Raw genomic sequence first — 17,390 nt, 5'->3', positions numbered from 1 at the left:
AGGTTTTTGTCGCTTTTGTCTTCAATTCGAGTAGGAAACACATTTTGAAAGCTTTTTCTGAATACATCCTAAAACGCCAACTTCCAGCTGATCTTCCAATAACATACTGCCTAGTTGTGTTAGAAACATAATTTTTCATTGGCTATTTGGCTCGCGCATGAGCAGAAGGGTAAAAGTTCTGTTTTTTTGCTTAATGGACCCATTATTTTTGTATTGAGACCACTCTTTATTCCAAATGCCCATCTTATCCTACTTTTTGCATAGGTTCATCTGTCTGCAGTTCATTCCAGTCTGCCTTAGATCTGAGACCAAAAAGTTTATAATCCAGACACAAAATCAAATTCTGACCATGGGCAAATTTTGGGTGGAAAAAAAAATCAGGTCCTAAAATTGGGTTTTTCCCTCTGTATTTTGTAGTGCAGCTAGAAATTCCAGATAATTTGGTATCATTGTAGAGCTACTTCTGTTTACCTTCTATAATACCACCCACTTTAGTGTATCATACATGACCTTGATGCTTCAGAGCTCGGCAATAGGCTCCTACCTCCTGCCACATAAACTCGTCACCAGGGGTTAATGTGTTAAGTACCATATTTAGCTATGTATAATGTGTATTTTTCATCTAATTCTCTTATATTTGGTCAGTATTGTGTGGTTTATACAAGAACTAAAGGGAAAAAAAAGATAATTTTTCCAGGTCGATCTGATTAAAGGATGAAAGCGTTATAGCTGTCTACATGTGTCACACTCACTTCTTATGAAATATTAAATCCATTGCATGTTGCATCGTAACTAAATTGTTTGCCATTACTAGCCATGTTAAAGAAATAAATGATGCTTACATACCTTGATTGCCATGTTCTTTTATTGTATTTATTAATAAATTCTTTCATTTTGCATCACTGTGTAGCATTTTGTTCTGTGCCACGATCTGAAATACATGTACATACTGACTGGTAACCTGTTCTAAAGTACTGCATTGCAGTGGAACAAATGTGATTATTATATGCTCATTTTTTCCCCCATTAACTTTACATTGTCAGAATCGTTAAGTATTCCCCGATACTGAACGCGCGACAATACACATATAGCATTCACGTGTATAAAGGAACTAGTTTCTATTGTAAACAGACAGTGGACGCAGATGCCAGCACTTTTGATTTGTACACAAATCATGTACACTCGCATAAGAGGCTCTTTACGTTGTGGTTGTTTAAATTTGTTACTGAAAGAACTAAAACATGTTTCGTGGACTGCAAAAAAAAACTTTTTGCACATTCAGTGTTGATACAATGTTACGGATTTAGGCTAGCTACATTTTATAAAAGACGGAAAATACGGTCCTTACAAATAACATACAAGCGACAAGGCATATACTGTCTTCTTTAGCTGGTGATATGGTTGACATTGCCCGGGGTGGGAGTGGGAGACAAGCGCCCCAATCCTCCAAAAATGCCCCATACGGCTTGCGTCTCTGATTGCCTCTGTCAGCTAAAATCCAGCTCCTGGCCTTCGCGAGTGGCTTAGATTTGAAGTCTGGCAGACCACGTTTTCCACTAATGGGAGAAAGGGTGAAGGCGGGTCACTGGCACCTTAAAACCAGTTGCTTCGGGTAGATGGGACTCATAAACCTTGGATGGTAGCTCATCTAGGAGAAGGAAAACTCCAATTCCAAACCTCTGCTACCTTGTGGCTATATCCACTCATGGGAAAGGCTAAGGGAGTAAATCCTGACAGAAAATCCGGAGACCGAGTCCCTAAGGCGGTATGACATTGACTTCAACATCATTCCGGCAACTCCTGTGAAGCCGTTGGTGCCAAGCTGCTGCCTTGTGGCTATACCCACTCATGGGAAAGGCTAAGGGAGTAAACCCCGACAGAAAATCTGGAGATGGAGTCCCTAAGGCGGTCTGACATTGACTTCAATGTCATTCCGGCAACTCCTGCGATGCCGTTGGTGCCAAGCTGTATCGGCATTCGTCGTTCCCTTGGGCCCACCAGGTGCGTGGAGAGGGGGGATCTGCTTCATGGACAAAAGCTGATTCTCCATACCACCCTGCCCAGGCTTCATACCTCCACCAGATAGGACACTCCAGCGTTGTCATACGGCGTCGGCACGACACGAGAAGTAGCAGTTTACCGGTTCTAAGTCAAAGCTCAATTGGCGTAGAGCTTGGCGCCAGGGGTTACTTCTGAAGGTGGGAGAGATCACCAGGTCTCACTGGACAGCTACCACCCGCCTCAAGCTGGGCAGCCCCCAGTCAGTAAGGTGCTGCCTGCCATGGCCTGCCTGCTTCACTGGGTGCGTGGAGCGTAGAGAACCATTTCGACAAGTGGGCCACAAAACTCTGCACCAGGAAAGACTAAAAAAAGAAACAAGAAGACTCCAACTCTTCGTTTTGCAACATGGAACATTAGGACTCGTTTTGTCGGAAGGATATACTGCACTCCCAAGGTCGTGCAGTTTTCCATCCCAAAACTCGTTCATATTTTCCCATACAAATGCAGTAACCTATAATTACAGTACCTATACCGTAAATGTTGATCATTCTATAACTGGTGATGAAATACAGTTATTCTTCATTTGGTCTTGGTTGAATTATATTTTGAATTCAACAGGTGTTTTCAGTCGAGGAACATTTAGGGAACATATTTTTTTACTACTGTTAACCTTTTATCTGACATACACAAAATGAAACAAAATAACTAATGAATACATTCAGAAAACATACCTTCTTTGGATACTAAACTTTTTTTCTTTTTTTCATCTTATATCATAGTATTTGATATCTTTGTGACTATACAGTGATGAAGACTTTAGTGACTCAGTTTGGTCCATTCACTGTGCCATAATTAGTGCTGGTTAAACTTGGATATGCTAAATATAGTTACAGTGCATCTGTCCAGGTAAATTCTTAACTTATTTTCTTTTCTTCTGAAAATTGCTTGATTGTTTGTTACAATAGAGTAATCAATATTTAATTAATATTGTAGTGTTTTTAAAGGTGGACAGTGGTTTGTTGGCTCAGCGTGTCTTTCAGTTTAATTGGTGGCTAAAGCTTTGATATGCAGACTTTCTGGTAGTCACTTTGCTTTGTCTCTGTACTAGTAAATTTGCTAATTTATTTACTTGTCATCAGAAAATAGACATGGTTCTTTGTTTTCTTTCTCATTTTAATCTGCAGTATTTTATACTTCTTTGTTACAGTGCAGTGTGCGATGTTTAATTGACTTGGCATGGTGTTTTTAAAGGTAAAAGTTAGCACCAGCTAATTCTTTGACGTGCCAGACATCATTGCAATAAAGCGTCTTGGTAAATTTTATCTAGGACACAGATACATTTTAGATATGTCATGATAGTCCAAATACTGAACCTAAACTTTCACATAGCATCTTGTGTGTGATCTTGAATCTGAACGAATAGTCAAAGTACCAGGTACCAACACAGGCCATGTAAGAAACTCATCTTCTATAAGGGAATGGAGAAGAATGAATCAAAATACCAGGTACCAACATGGGCCATGTAAGAAACTCATCTTCTGTAAGGGAATGGAGAAGAATGAAATAACGGTTGAAGAAAATGCCAAGAACAAAACAAAGGGACATTCATGATGTATCTGAATGTAGGGAGTGGAGTCCTTGATAAGGTTATGGATAGAAAAGGAATCTTCATATCCACAACACAGATTTGCTTTCAGGCCATACAAATTGGAAAGCTGAAGAAAATAGATGACTTAAACTGCTAAAATTCCAGAGATTAATTATTAAACAGTGCAAGAGATTCAAGAGTGAAATAGACCAGATAGGAAATGTGGACTGGATGCCTATGACATTTGATTTTCCATCCAACAATACTGTCCATATGAAAGACACTGGCACCTTCACATAGCCACAAATGGCAATGAGAAATATCATTTTATGGTGATGCATGTCTGTACTGCTGATGGTGGATGCTCTTCTCAATATTATTTTCAAGAGGAAGACACTTCCAGAGGGTGCACTGTGGCCAAAGGGAGTCATTGTTAGGTGTCAGGACATAGGGTGGATGGATCAAATGTTAATAAAGGATTGGATAAAAGTATAGGAAAAACAGTCTAGCAGTAGCATCAGATAAGGTTTATTAGTTCTGGATGCCTTCCAATGCCATAAGTCAGACTATGTGATGGACATGCTAAAGACAGACTACAGGACCTCTCAGTACATAAATCCTGGACTTATGACATTGATAATCCAGCCCATGGATGTCAGCATCATGAAGCCCATGAAAATCATACTTAGACAGAAATGGAATTAGTGGCGACCAACACACATTTACACCATGTGGAAAGAGACCTGATTTGATCTGCCAGTGGGTAGTTAATGCATGGGCCGATCTAGATCCAAGCATCATTATCCATGCCTTTGAAAAGTGCTGCATATCGAATCAGATGGCACAGAGGATAACGTCTTTTGGGAGGAGGATGCTAAATATGAAGACAACCCAGAGTCCAAGTATGAAGACGAAGATGACAACTAGTATGCAACAACATCAGGAATGATGACAAACAAGGACATATAATGACTTTTTGAAAATGATGACACCAATGAGGAATTTTAGGGTTTTGATCCAGTAGAATGCACTTCTTCATCAAGGCAAACCTTAAAACAGTCTTTTTAAGGCCATCTGTATAATCAGATATACTATACTTTCAAAATACTGCCACTTATTTCATTCACTATCAAAAATGGCAGACTTGTTACCCAAAAAACCCGTGAAAAGTCATAAAAATTTTAAAATATATTATACCATATGCATATTATATAGCAGAAATACGCTTTTTATCCCTCATTCTGAGTTTAAAATGGGATGCACATTTCCATGGTGTGCATTATACACACCAAAATATGTTAAGTGTATGCTGATTCAAATATCAAGTCTCATGTTATTTATCACTTGAAAAAAACTGTGCACAAATTTGTTTTTCTGCAGACAGATGGCCAGTTTTCATGTGTTATACCTATTTGAGTAATTTTCTTATTATGTTGACAGATGGTCAGTTTTCACGTGTTATACCTATTTTTGTAATTTGTGATTCAGTTGACAGATGGTCAGTTTTCATGTTATATCTAGTATAGTAATTTGATATTCTGCAGACCAATGGCCAGTTTTCATTTGTTATATCTGTTTAGTAATTTGTTATTCTGTTGACAGATGGCCAGTTTTCATGTGTTTATACTATTTTATTAATTTGTTATTCTGTTGACAGATGGCCAGTTTTCATGTGTTATACCTATTTTTGTCATTTGTGATTCAGTTGACAGATGGCCAGTTTTCATGTGTTATATCTAGTTTAGTAATTTGATAATCCGCAGACCAATGGCCAGTTTTCATTTGTTATATCTGTTTTAGTAATTTGTTATTCTGTTGACAGATGGCCAGTTTTCATGTGTTTATACCTATTTTATTAATTTGGTATTCTGTTGACAGATGGCCAGTTTTCATGTGTTATACCTATTTTAGTCATTTGTTATTCTGTTGACAGATGTACAGTTTTCATGTGTTATACCTATTTTAGTAATTTGTTATGTTGACAGATGGTCAGTTTTCATGTGTTATACCTATTTTTGTAATTTGTGATTCAGTTGACAGATGGCCAGTTTTAATGTTATATCTAGTTTAGTGATTTGATATTCCGCAGAGCAATGGCCAGTTTTCATTTGTTATACCTATTTTAGTAATTTGTTATTCTGTCGACAGATGGCCAGTTTTCTTGGGTTATACCTATTTTACTAATTTATTTAGGTATTTACATTTTAAATTATAAGACTTTCTCTATATCTGTATATTCACATAATTCTCCATACACTTAGTGAAATTTATTACCTTTGGAGCCTTTAAGCGATCATAACATATCTGTGGCAGTTTATCTTATGTAGGATAAAGTAACTTGGATGATGCATGTCACATATATTTTATAGTTAAATATTTTAAAGGTTACGGTCTAATTAAATACATTTTATATCAACTTTGCACATTCAGATTAAGAATTGTTTTTTCAGTTTATAAAATGTTATTAGTATTTTTCAATTTTGGAGGGTGGGAGTTTCAGTGTAGCACTAAATGTTTTCATTTTTTAAACGCTACCCCAACACCACCCCATTTTTAAAACAAATACATCTTTTAAGCACTATGCTATCTTTCAGTTTGCTTTTCCTAATTTTCAGCACAAACACTCATCTGATTTTCCCCTGTCACACACAAATGCGCAAACACATACACAAATACAGACATGTGTTCATAGATGATTTACTGTTTAGAATTGCTTATATCAGAGTCATGTACATACATGCACATGAAATACATCAAAAGTATACACTGCATCATGTTTGCTATAACACTTCCTTTAAATTTACATAAACAAAATTGTGTCATAATATATGCCTTTTTACCTCCTGGAAGATAGAGTTGGACTCTTCAAATTTAAGGTTTAGTCCCAAAATTTGGTGTCTTGGTCCATGGCTCATCATTCTGAATTTTGTTTGAGTGTTTTAGTCCCTGAATTTAGCTCGTTGGTCCATGCTTTTCCATTCAGAATTTCTTTTAAGCATTTTAGTTCCTAGCTTTGGCTGGTTGGTTTATACCTCTCTAGCATACATTTATATTGAGAGTGCTTGTAAAATTCTCCAAAGATTTTGTTCACTTTATTTTGTACCATGGTGGATCATGCAGTCAAAATGGCATTTTGCATGCATGGAAATATCTTTGTACCATGGTAGATCATGCAATCAAAATGGCATTTTGCATGCATGGAAATATCTTTGTCCCATGGTAGATCATGCAATCAAAATGGCATTTTGCAAGCATGGAATATCTTTATAGCATGGTGGATCATGCAATCAAAATCTTTTTACCTTGGTAGATCATGCAATCAAAATGGCATTTTGCAAGCATGGAAATATCTTTGTACTATGGTGGATCATGCAATCAAAATGGCATTTTGCAAGCATGGAAATATCTTTTTACCTTGGTAGATCATGCAATCAAAATGGCATTTTGCAAGCATGGAAATATCTTTGTGCTATGGTGGATCATGCAATCAAAATGGCATTTTGCAAGCATGGAAATATCTTTGTAGCATGGTGGATCATGCAATCAAAATGGCATTTTGCAAGCATGGAAATATCTTTTTACCTAGGTAGATCATGCAATCAAAATGGCATTTTGCAAGCATGGAAATATCATTGTACTATGGTGGATCATGCAATCAAAATGGCATTTTGCAAGCATGGAAATATCTTTGTACCATGGTAGATCATGCAATCAAAATGGCATTTTGCAAGCATGGAAATATCTTTTTACCTAGGTAGATCATGCAATCAAAATGGCATTTTGCAAGCATAAAAATATCTTTGTAGCATGGTGGATCATGCAATCAAAATGGCATTTTGCAAGCATGGAAATATCTTTGTACCATGGTAGATCATGCAATCAAAATGGCATTTTGCAAGCATGGAAATATCTTTGTAGCATGGTGGATCATGCTGTTGTTGTTGTTGTTGTTGTTGGGTTTAACGCCATTTTTCAGCACGATAGGCTATACATGGCGGCCAGTATTAATGGTGTGGATCATGCAATCAAAATGGCATTTTGCAAGCATGGAAATATCTTTTTACCTAGGTAGATCATGCAATCAAAATGGCATTTTGCAAGCATGGAAATATCTTTGTACTATGGTGGATCATGCAATCAAAATGGCATTTTGCAAGCATGGAAATATCTTTTTACCTAGGTAGATCATGCAATCAAAATGGCATTTTGCAAGCATGGAAATATCTTTGTGCTATGGTGGATCATGCAATCAAAATGGCATTTTGCAAGCATGGAAATATCTTTTTACCTTGGTAGATCATGCAATCAAAATGGCATTTTCCAAGCATAGAAATATAGCACTGCTGCCTTTTATCAAAATAACAGTGTGGCACCTTTTCTCATGTAATTTGAAGCACTGTTTAAAATTTGACATCTCTTTAACTCGTATATTTTAAAATGAATCCTAAAATTCTTTATTGACAGTCCTACAGGAAGAACTGATATACTGCATTTATTGACACCTGTTGCATGCCATTACTTTTATCGTCATGACAACAAGAGATAATGTTAACCCGTTTTATGTTTTGTTTTCATTACTGGTAACTTACTAATGTATACTATTAACTTATTTTACATTAAAGTTCTGTTTTCATTACAGGTATCCGGCAGGGTTTGTTTATATCTTTCTGGCACTGTATTATGTGACAGATTTAGGAAGGAATATTAGATTGGCTCAATACCTATTTGCCGTCCTTTACCTGCTTACCTTGCTGGTTGTGTTTGATATATACAGGAAAGATAAAAAGGTACATGTTCAAAATAATGTTTCAGTAATAATAACAATAATAATAATAATAATATGTATTGTGTAAAGTTGCATATTAGTCAGGTTTTTTTTGTATGTTTAGAACTGGGTAAAGTCTGTATATTCTGTTTGACTTACATGAATTATTCTTTTCAGTAATTGTTGGCATTATTAGTTAACCAGATAAATAGTTTCCAGCCAGTTGATTCTCATGGACTATTTAGATTTCTAAGTTGAGACTATTTGACGATATGCAAAAGTAGTTAACAGAACACTGGAAACACTTGTGAAAAATTCAATGATAACTACATTTGCAACAACTAGTTGTTACTGTAAATCAGTTTATATTGTTTCAGTGCACATGTACGCATATAATAGCCAGTACGTGTCTTTTCCACCCCCTACCTTAAATCAATTAATGTGATGAATTAGTAAAGACAGAGAAAACATAGAAAGTGCATAAAGTATCTAACTACATGTAAGATGATAGGAATAACAATGATGTATGCAAGTTAGATTTAATGTTTGTTTACATTGATTAACTGAGCTGTGAAAAATACTGCAGCTACAGTAAGGAAATTATTGCACTTTGATTTAAGATTTAACCACATTCATTGACTGACTTTTTCTATATAGACTTTAATGTGTCTTGCTTAATGTGCATGATAACTGTATATTTTAGACTATACTAATTTATGAGACATGTTAATTGTACATTTTTGTTTCAGCTTCCCCCATATGTGTTCATTTTCATGTGCTGTGCCTCATACAGAATCCACTCTATTTACATCTTGCGTATGTTTAATGACCCTGTGGCCATGATCTTCTTGTACCTAGCAGTAAGCATGTTCCTGAGGAACCATTGGTCTTTGGGCTGTATCTTGTACAAGTGGGTATCTCAGCAGTTTTTATGTTCTGTAAAGCAGATATATGAAAACAAAAGGTTGTTCATATTTTTTTAATGTTGTTTTGGTTGTTGTTGTTACAATATTTATTGGAACTTAGTGTATACCACTGCCTCTATAGTTATGGAGGTACAACACTCCCTTGATAACTTCTGCCCTGATAACTTGCAAACCTGCTTATATTATGGGGTCAGGTGTGGATCCCATTTCTTTAAACCATAAAATACTCCAAAAATTAATCCCTATTTCTTGAAGAAAATCACAATTAAAATTGGTAACTGAAACATAGATGTATCGTTCGTTTTATGGTGTAAAATGGTAGATAGAACCTAGAAATTTTAATCAATATTTTGAAATTATCAGCTTATACTTAGAAGTCATATTGTTGGTTACATTTTCTTTCCAGACAACATTCTTAGTACACTGTAATTAAAGATATTCAAGGAATGTCACTTACGTCTAGTGTAGGCAGTACATTAATATTTAAATGCAAATTAAATAATTTTTATTAAGTGAAATTTTGTGTTTTAATTCTATCTTTTAGTTCCTCTTAAGTGTTATTATCATAAATGCAATGTGTATTTAAACGTAAAATGTGTCAATTTACCGTAACTGTTATGTCCGCAAGCGTTTCTCTGAAAACTTAATTAAGTGCCAACCATGTTTTAATAACTGAAGTATTTGTTGTATTGTTGCACTGAATTAAAAGCTGACCTCCTTTGTATTATCACATTAACTTTGTCTTTTGAATCAAATAAAGGAGGTGGAATAAACAAAGTTAAAAGACATGCAAATCCTACATACTTACAATCTAGTGGCCCCGTTTGTATGTTAGGTGAACTCACTTCACTCTATCAATTGAATGCTGTTATAAATGTTAATGTGTATGTAACATAATTAAACTACCTTACATTAACCGACTCATTTATAACTGTAATCAAAAGATAGCATGGCAACCAAGCGAAACGAATACTTAAAAAAAACCTGAGCTTGGTTTCACAGATACAGGTCATTGTGGGCAAGCAAGTTTCAGAGAATTCCTGAACTAGCACTTAGAGATATCATTAAGGATGATAAGAAGTTTCATTATTACTTTAGATGAAATCACAACATCAATATTGTTCTACTAGAACAAAACAAAAATGTAGTTTTGACGTAGACAGTTGTCTGACGAAATAAATGGCACTAGTTTTTAAAATAAATTATTCTTGTTTGGTGTATATCAACAGTAAGTATAGTTCACTGCTCCTTTGACTAGCGACGTGACACTATTCTATTAAATACCATTCCAGGAACCAGACTAATCAACAAAACAGAAAGCAGTGACATAATACACAGATGTTTTTGCAAATATGTGATGATTATTGTAACCTACTGGAACTATCTTTCACATGTAGGACATTTTGAAAATAAATGTTATTTATACAGAATAAGGAAGAACTTCATTAGAAAAAGCACGTTATTAACAATTATGATTGACATGATTGTAAAACAGTAATTAAACAACCCAGTTCCCTACCCCCCCCACCATTTTCTCAATGCCTAAATGGATTTTTTAAATTTTTGGAGGTCCCTCAATAACTTGCACCCTCGCTAATAGTGTAGTCTATGTTTGTGGACCCATTTGTGCACAAATTATCAAGGAAGAGGTGTATATAGAGTGTGTGGGGTTCATTTGTGTGTATGACCCAAATAAGTGACATTTTATAATCAAGAATAAGTTATTTACAAATTTAAACCGTTTGAAAATGACTGGAAGCTTAAATTTGATTAAAAGAAAACAAATATCTGTTTTCTTTGAAGCATTTAATACAATTTTGCAGAAATGGTTGATAGACTAAGCATTATTCTATATGATCACCACCCACCCACCCACCCACACTTGTGCACATACTTACTTAATCAAAATCACACAGATATTAAGTAAACTAAAATTTTTGTCTTTAAAATCCATTGGACAGTGGAGTAGGATCTTGACTAGATTAAGAATTATTGCCCATTTGATTTAAAGATGTATGTACTTTATGACAGAAGTTTTTGGGCCCCGGGTAGCTACGGTGTATAAAGCACTCACTTTTACCAATCACTGCCATCTCACATCCATCTGCCTGGGTTTGAGCTTCTGCCTGGTCAATGTGGATATATGGGAAAGTTTGCCACTAGCTTCCCATGGGTTAGTAGTTCTTACCTGGGGTTTTCCTGGGTTCTTCTCCACCAATTATACTGGTTGACATGTATATCCTATCTTGTGCTAAAAAAATTGCATTATACCTAAAATAACAACAACAGTATTTTGTGACTGTAACTACTTTTGCAGATTTTAGTAGATTTTCTTGAAGCTTAGGTCATCATGGTATGTTCACCAGTCATTGTATGCAAAGTATTTTCAGAAGAGCCATGTGGACTTGTTTTTGGACTATAGATTAATTACTATCATCCGATAGGGGAGGAATTTGGGAGAGGCAGATATATTTACACAAACAGATTGCTTCCTAATGCTCTAGACCACTAGGCCATGAATGGTTACATTGTACAGAGATAAATATTGTACTCTTGTGGCTGCAGGTGCTACAGCAATAGAAGCAGTTTATTCTCTCTCTCCATTATCCTGCCATGAATATATATTTATTACCCTTGCATTGATGTTATATTATCTCAAAAACAATAGCAAATTCCAGCTGTTATGTTTTTCTTAGTTATGTCCCAGTCATGACAAACTTGTGTGTTCATTTCTACCTTCCCAACTTTCAGCTTATTGAGGTGATATTTTGCAAACATTGTGATCATACTCATTTGAGTGTATTATGCAGTCATTATAAGTTGATGGTAATTTTATTCCATTAAGATTGCACTAGTTTTTCAGAATATAATTGTTTAGGCAACTCTATCATAGAGACACACTTAAAGTTTAAATTTATGTATTTAAAGATAGTGCTATAAATAGGAGCTGCAGAGGGAAGGGCACTGGATAAAAGCACTTTTCTTTGAAGGGGAAATTATAATGAAATGGGTATATTTTTATATCAGCATAGACTTGAGTGTTATAATGTTTCTTTCAACTGTTGCATTTAATGGGCCAAATAACCATACATAAAGCCTGGACCAAAGCAGTGTGGGCAGAAAGAAAGCCCCCATACATAAGGCCTTGTCCTTTGCAGAGTGGACCAAATGACCATATATGAGGTCTTGTCCAATGCAGAGGCATGCTACTAATTATATATCACGGGTTTGATCCCTGGCCAAGTCATACCAAAGACTTAAAGAAATGGTACTAACAGCTGCCTCGCTTGGCACTCAGCATTAAGACGTATGTGTTAGGATTGTTTGGCCTGGTGTCAGGATAATGTGACTGAGTGGGACATCATGCTGTATGTGTGCAGCATGATGTCCCAGTGCTAGACAACACTATAAACTGCCATACTGCAGACATTGTAGAAATATGACTGAAAAATTGTTAAAGCTACGTTAAAAATCTAAGTCACACACACACACACACAGACACAAACACTAATTATATAGATCAACTTATCTTGGATGGAAGACACTGTTGTATAGGTGGAAGACAGCTCTGCTTAACAGCATTTTTTAATGAACCATAATATGTTAGAAAATAAATTTTGATAGTTTGGTTTGCCCTATAATGACAGTATTGTTTGAATTTAGTTCCTTTTTTTCATATCTTGGACCATTTACAAACACTAGTAATCAAAATCATTATGTGCACAAAGCTCAGGAAAGTAACTTAACCATACCAAAATTAGGTCACTGTGACTTTATTTCCTGCAAAGTGACTTTTGTCTTGTTAGCTATTCATTATGCCCCATTTCACTTACACTGCTGAACGTTGATATGTTGATACACCTTGGGATGAGTAACTTGACAATACATAAGCTTGGTTGCTGTGACCCAATTTCTGCACTTGAATGTCCGTTATATTTTCATTTATACATTCATTGCATTCTTAGTATTTTGAAAGGTGGTACATGGATGTGTCTTAAATTGTGTAACCCAGCTGTACAAAAATAAGATCACTGTGACCAAGTTTTTAACTGATTTAAGTATTCTGAGCTAATTCTTTGTTGTATCTTCAATATCTTAAGTTCTATTTTACATACACTAAGCAAAATTGGCACATAGATGCATATCAAGGAGAGAAACACACCTAATTCTCATGTTTTAATGACTTGTTTATTTTCAGCTATTTGTTGCACTCTAAGTACCTTGGAACCTGTTGTAGTGGCACTTATGAAAATTGGTATTTGGACAAATCTCAACAAGAATAACTCATGTGTACCAAAACTTGGTTACTGTGACCTAATATTCATGCTTGAGTGACATTGGTATAAAGCTTTGTTGATGCATCTTAATGAGTAGCATATATCTATATCTATTTCCTTCCTCCATTTGCTGGCGTAATTGTTAACATAGAGTTTCAACCTGAACCATGTATAATGGGCTAAAACTCTGTTCAAACCAGTCTGAATTAGTAGTCGTGGCATGTATCTTTTCATGGCTTTTAACTCTCGTTTCCTTGAGATCAATCCTTTGTGCAAGTCTTTATAATGTCAGGTACTTCAGATGTGTTTTATTGGCATGGGGATTCATTTTCATTAGTAAAATCTTGTTACTTTCAAAACTATAATCTGATAATAATGCTTTCAATTCAGACTCTCCAAATGACACATGTGGACAATAAATGTGGCTTATATGTCTGTATGTCAAATACATAAGATGTGTTTTAGCTGGATAGTAAATGTGGCATGTATATATGTTGATTGAATTAGAAGACTAGATAATTACATTGGAATTAGTCATACTGAATGTCTCATTAAAACCCCTGGGTGTGGGTGGGAGGGAAATGGGAACCTAGTCTTCATTTATTGTCAGCCTGTTTGTTTGAAATCTCATGTTCTATTCTTCAGTTTGATTTATTAAAAATGTCAGTTTATGATGAACTTCTGTCGAATTTCACAGTTTTAATGATATTTGTACATTCCTAAGAATCAAAGCATCAAAAATCACTTGAAAATTTATGTTAGTGTGCTTTTTCTTGTTTTACTCTTAGTCGATAATCGGCCCCAAAGTCAGGGTCATTACACAGAGAAAAAAAATGGTGAAAAGCAACCCTTCTCTATTTGCCCATAAAATAATAATTGAATAAGTATTTAAAGATTCATTGAATTTACTTGGGTTGAAGAGCATTGACTCCTTTTATCCAGTACACTAAGAAAAGTGTATGTTCAAAAATGAATTTATTTTCAATATGACACAATTTTTGCAACCACCAGTGATTTCTGCAGCATAATGATCGAACGGCAAATTTCTTGCATCTCATAAATTACTCAAGATTTCCTATGTCTTGGATACTTTACACAGACTAGATCATTTTCTTTCACATGATTGTTATTGCAATTATTAAAACAGTATAGGCATTTTTCTTCTCTGTTATTGAATAAAAGACAGAAGTCACAACCATGTCATTTGGAATCCGATTTCTCCAAGTTCAAAGTGTTTTGATATACTTAGATAAACATATAGTGTAAACATTGTAATGTTGATGTCATAATGTATCAGTGATGTCATAATGTGTCAATGATGTCATAATGTATCATTGGTGTTATACTGTAATGATCACATTTTGAGCTGTGTAGTGTTAGGTTTACAAATTGCACATTTTTAATTGCCTGTCTATTACTCGAGTCTGAAAGAGGTAGACTGTCTCATTATACTTTTTTTAAAGTCAAGTTAGACTGACATTGATGTATGCATGTTATAGGTATGGATTTTCAGGAAACACGTCTTCTAATTTTGGTCTTGCTACTTTTCAGTTTCGGTGTTTCTGTGAAGATGAATCTCCTGCTGTTTTCTCCAGCAGTCTTTATCCTCAATCTGGTGTCTGAAGGTGTTCTACAGACCTTCAAAAATATTTTACTATGTGCAATAGTCCAGGTAGGCTTTTCATATACTGGTATATCCTTTACATAACAGCACATTTTCCCAGCATGCAGTAGTTCAGGTTGGCTGTTCACATATATCCTGTACAAAGAGAAAATATCAGTATTTTACATGAAGACTGTTCACATTAAAATTTTATCCTTTACTTACTGCAAAATAACTTTCTTTATACCTTTTCTTTTTAAAATAGATTTTTGCGTTTTCTGCAGATCGAACTCAAATAATTTGCATATGAACCTGAATTTAATCACAGAAGGCAAGACACGGTTGAATACCATTCAGTGCAGTCGTGTTCAGGTGTCATTCTGGACTTGCACTAGTCTCATTAGAGTAAAGTTGTTGGACGATAGGGAGTAGTGATCTAGAGGTTAAATAAAATCAGCACGTCAAATGGTATTACAAAACAAAATACTCATTATACTTCATGAAATAATTTAAAAAACTGCTGCATAACTTCATTAAAAGTTGGTGACCTTGAACATGGGCAACTGTTCCAGAAAAAAGGTGATGTATACTCTTCATGGGCAAATCTTTTTAACTTACATTTTCAGATGAAATATTGTATGAATGTATTATTAAGCTATTAATGGGTCTTTGTCTCATACATTTTTTAATGATACAGTATTGGTTTTGAGATTGAAAAGTTGGGATTTCACTCACTTCTGTCAGTTTTTCATTTCAGTGGCTAGCAGTAAATGCATAACTAGACACTTATTTGATAATGTCAGAAGCTACTAAATTGAATCAAAATTGGATTTTAAAGCATTTTTCTGTTGTAATGGCTATACACCAAAAGCTGCAAGATTCAATGTTTTGGTAGAAAGTAATTGGGTTTATTGGGAAATAGGGAAGAATATTACCCAATCTATAGTAAGGTGATGTTAAGTTTCCTTTCAAGTTCTGTTAAAGTGCATTATCACAGACAAGGGCAGCTATTTCATCCAAATAACCTGCTAGTGCGGCTGTTACTTTTTACAGTGCACTTTAGGGGTTGGGCACTGATTGGGCGTTAAATTAGATTTTAACATATGAACTCAATAAAGAGGTAATTTAAGTCTAAGTAGGGGCCCTCCTGTTTTAGGGTTGCAATAAACTTATTTCTCTTTGACTCTCCTCTCATAAGTTAGGCTTAACTCTGCCAGTAAGATCCTTCTGTAGGGGGTGACTTGTTGAGGAGTCATAGTTTAATTTAGGAAAAAACCCAAGGCAAACTTGCCAGTTACAAATAATATAAAAGGCAAGATAATATTTGATATGATAAATAAACAGATATTACAACAAAGTAAAAAATGAAGACAAACAAAACTTCCCAGTAAATAACAGAATACAGACATTTCAGAAAATGGGGCTATTATATTTGTGGAGACTGAGCTCGTTCTTTGTAAGTGACCAGTCTATCATAAAGTCTGGGATAGGATTGCACCAGCTGAAGATGTGTCAGTTTTGTGGCATGATCACAGAGTTCAAATAAGCATCCCCAGTTAACTAAATATAGTACTTCATTTGCCAGTGAGGAAAGTGTCAGAGTTGTTTGCAGCTCAATCAGAGGATTATCATTTGAGCAGACAGTGGGTGCTGCCTTTACAAGCTAAGGGATTAAATTCAGGCATGGACTGGGGGTTGTTAAATTGCTTGGATTAAGCACCCTCATTTAACTGAATATAGGACTTTAAAATTGCACTGAACATGTATAACAGTCTTTTCATAGGATTTGTCAACTGGGAAAACAAAGTGGGTGCTGCTTTTACAAGCTAAGGGGTTAATGATTCAAAAGGCTGATTACTTAAAAATATGACTTGGAAATTAGATGTGGCTTATGAAAAAGGCAAATTCAAATCAAATCAAAACTGTGATTGCATTAAGCACAAAGAGTGTTTATACACCTTAACAAAAAATACAATACAAATACAGGTTGTTTGGAGTTATATACCAACCTTATACAATACTAATAACAACAAGCCTCACCCACCTCCATGATTTCTGATCAAAATCTGCAGCACCCCCCCATTAAAATTGCCTGTTAAAAGTTAAAACAATGTAATTGCGCATTCATTCATGCACTGCAACTCTCACCCCTTGTGCCAAAGAAAGCACATTGGAGGCATTACAAGCCAGTCTTAACAATGTATTTCAATTTGTCTCAAAAATATGTTCC

At 35.2% G+C, this 17,390-nt stretch overlaps 1 protein-coding gene across 1 annotated transcript in view; it reads left to right on the top strand.

The window, feature by feature from the left end:
- LOC149781318 (dol-P-Man:Man(5)GlcNAc(2)-PP-Dol alpha-1,3-mannosyltransferase-like) overlaps window positions 1–17,390 on the top strand; it is a 42,574-nt gene that overhangs the window by 14,702 nt on the left and 10,482 nt on the right. Inside the window, exons 3-5 of the mRNA XM_089935412.1 lie at window positions 8,229–8,376; window positions 9,104–9,264; window positions 15,109–15,229. Coding sequence (XP_089791538.1) covers window positions 8,229–8,376; window positions 9,104–9,264; window positions 15,109–15,229 — 430 coding nt within the window. The remainder of the gene's footprint in view (window positions 1–8,228; window positions 8,377–9,103; window positions 9,265–15,108; window positions 15,230–17,390) is intronic.

The sequence above is a fragment of the Sinohyriopsis cumingii genome, chromosome 15 (genome assembly GCF_028554795.1).
Source record: "Sinohyriopsis cumingii isolate HCF-2022 chromosome 15, ASM2855479v2, whole genome shotgun sequence".
Classification (NCBI taxonomy): Eukaryota; Metazoa; Mollusca; class Bivalvia; order Unionida; family Unionidae; genus Sinohyriopsis; species Sinohyriopsis cumingii.
Note: the sequence above shows the minus strand (reverse complement) of the source record. Positions and strands in the feature narration are given on the sequence as shown.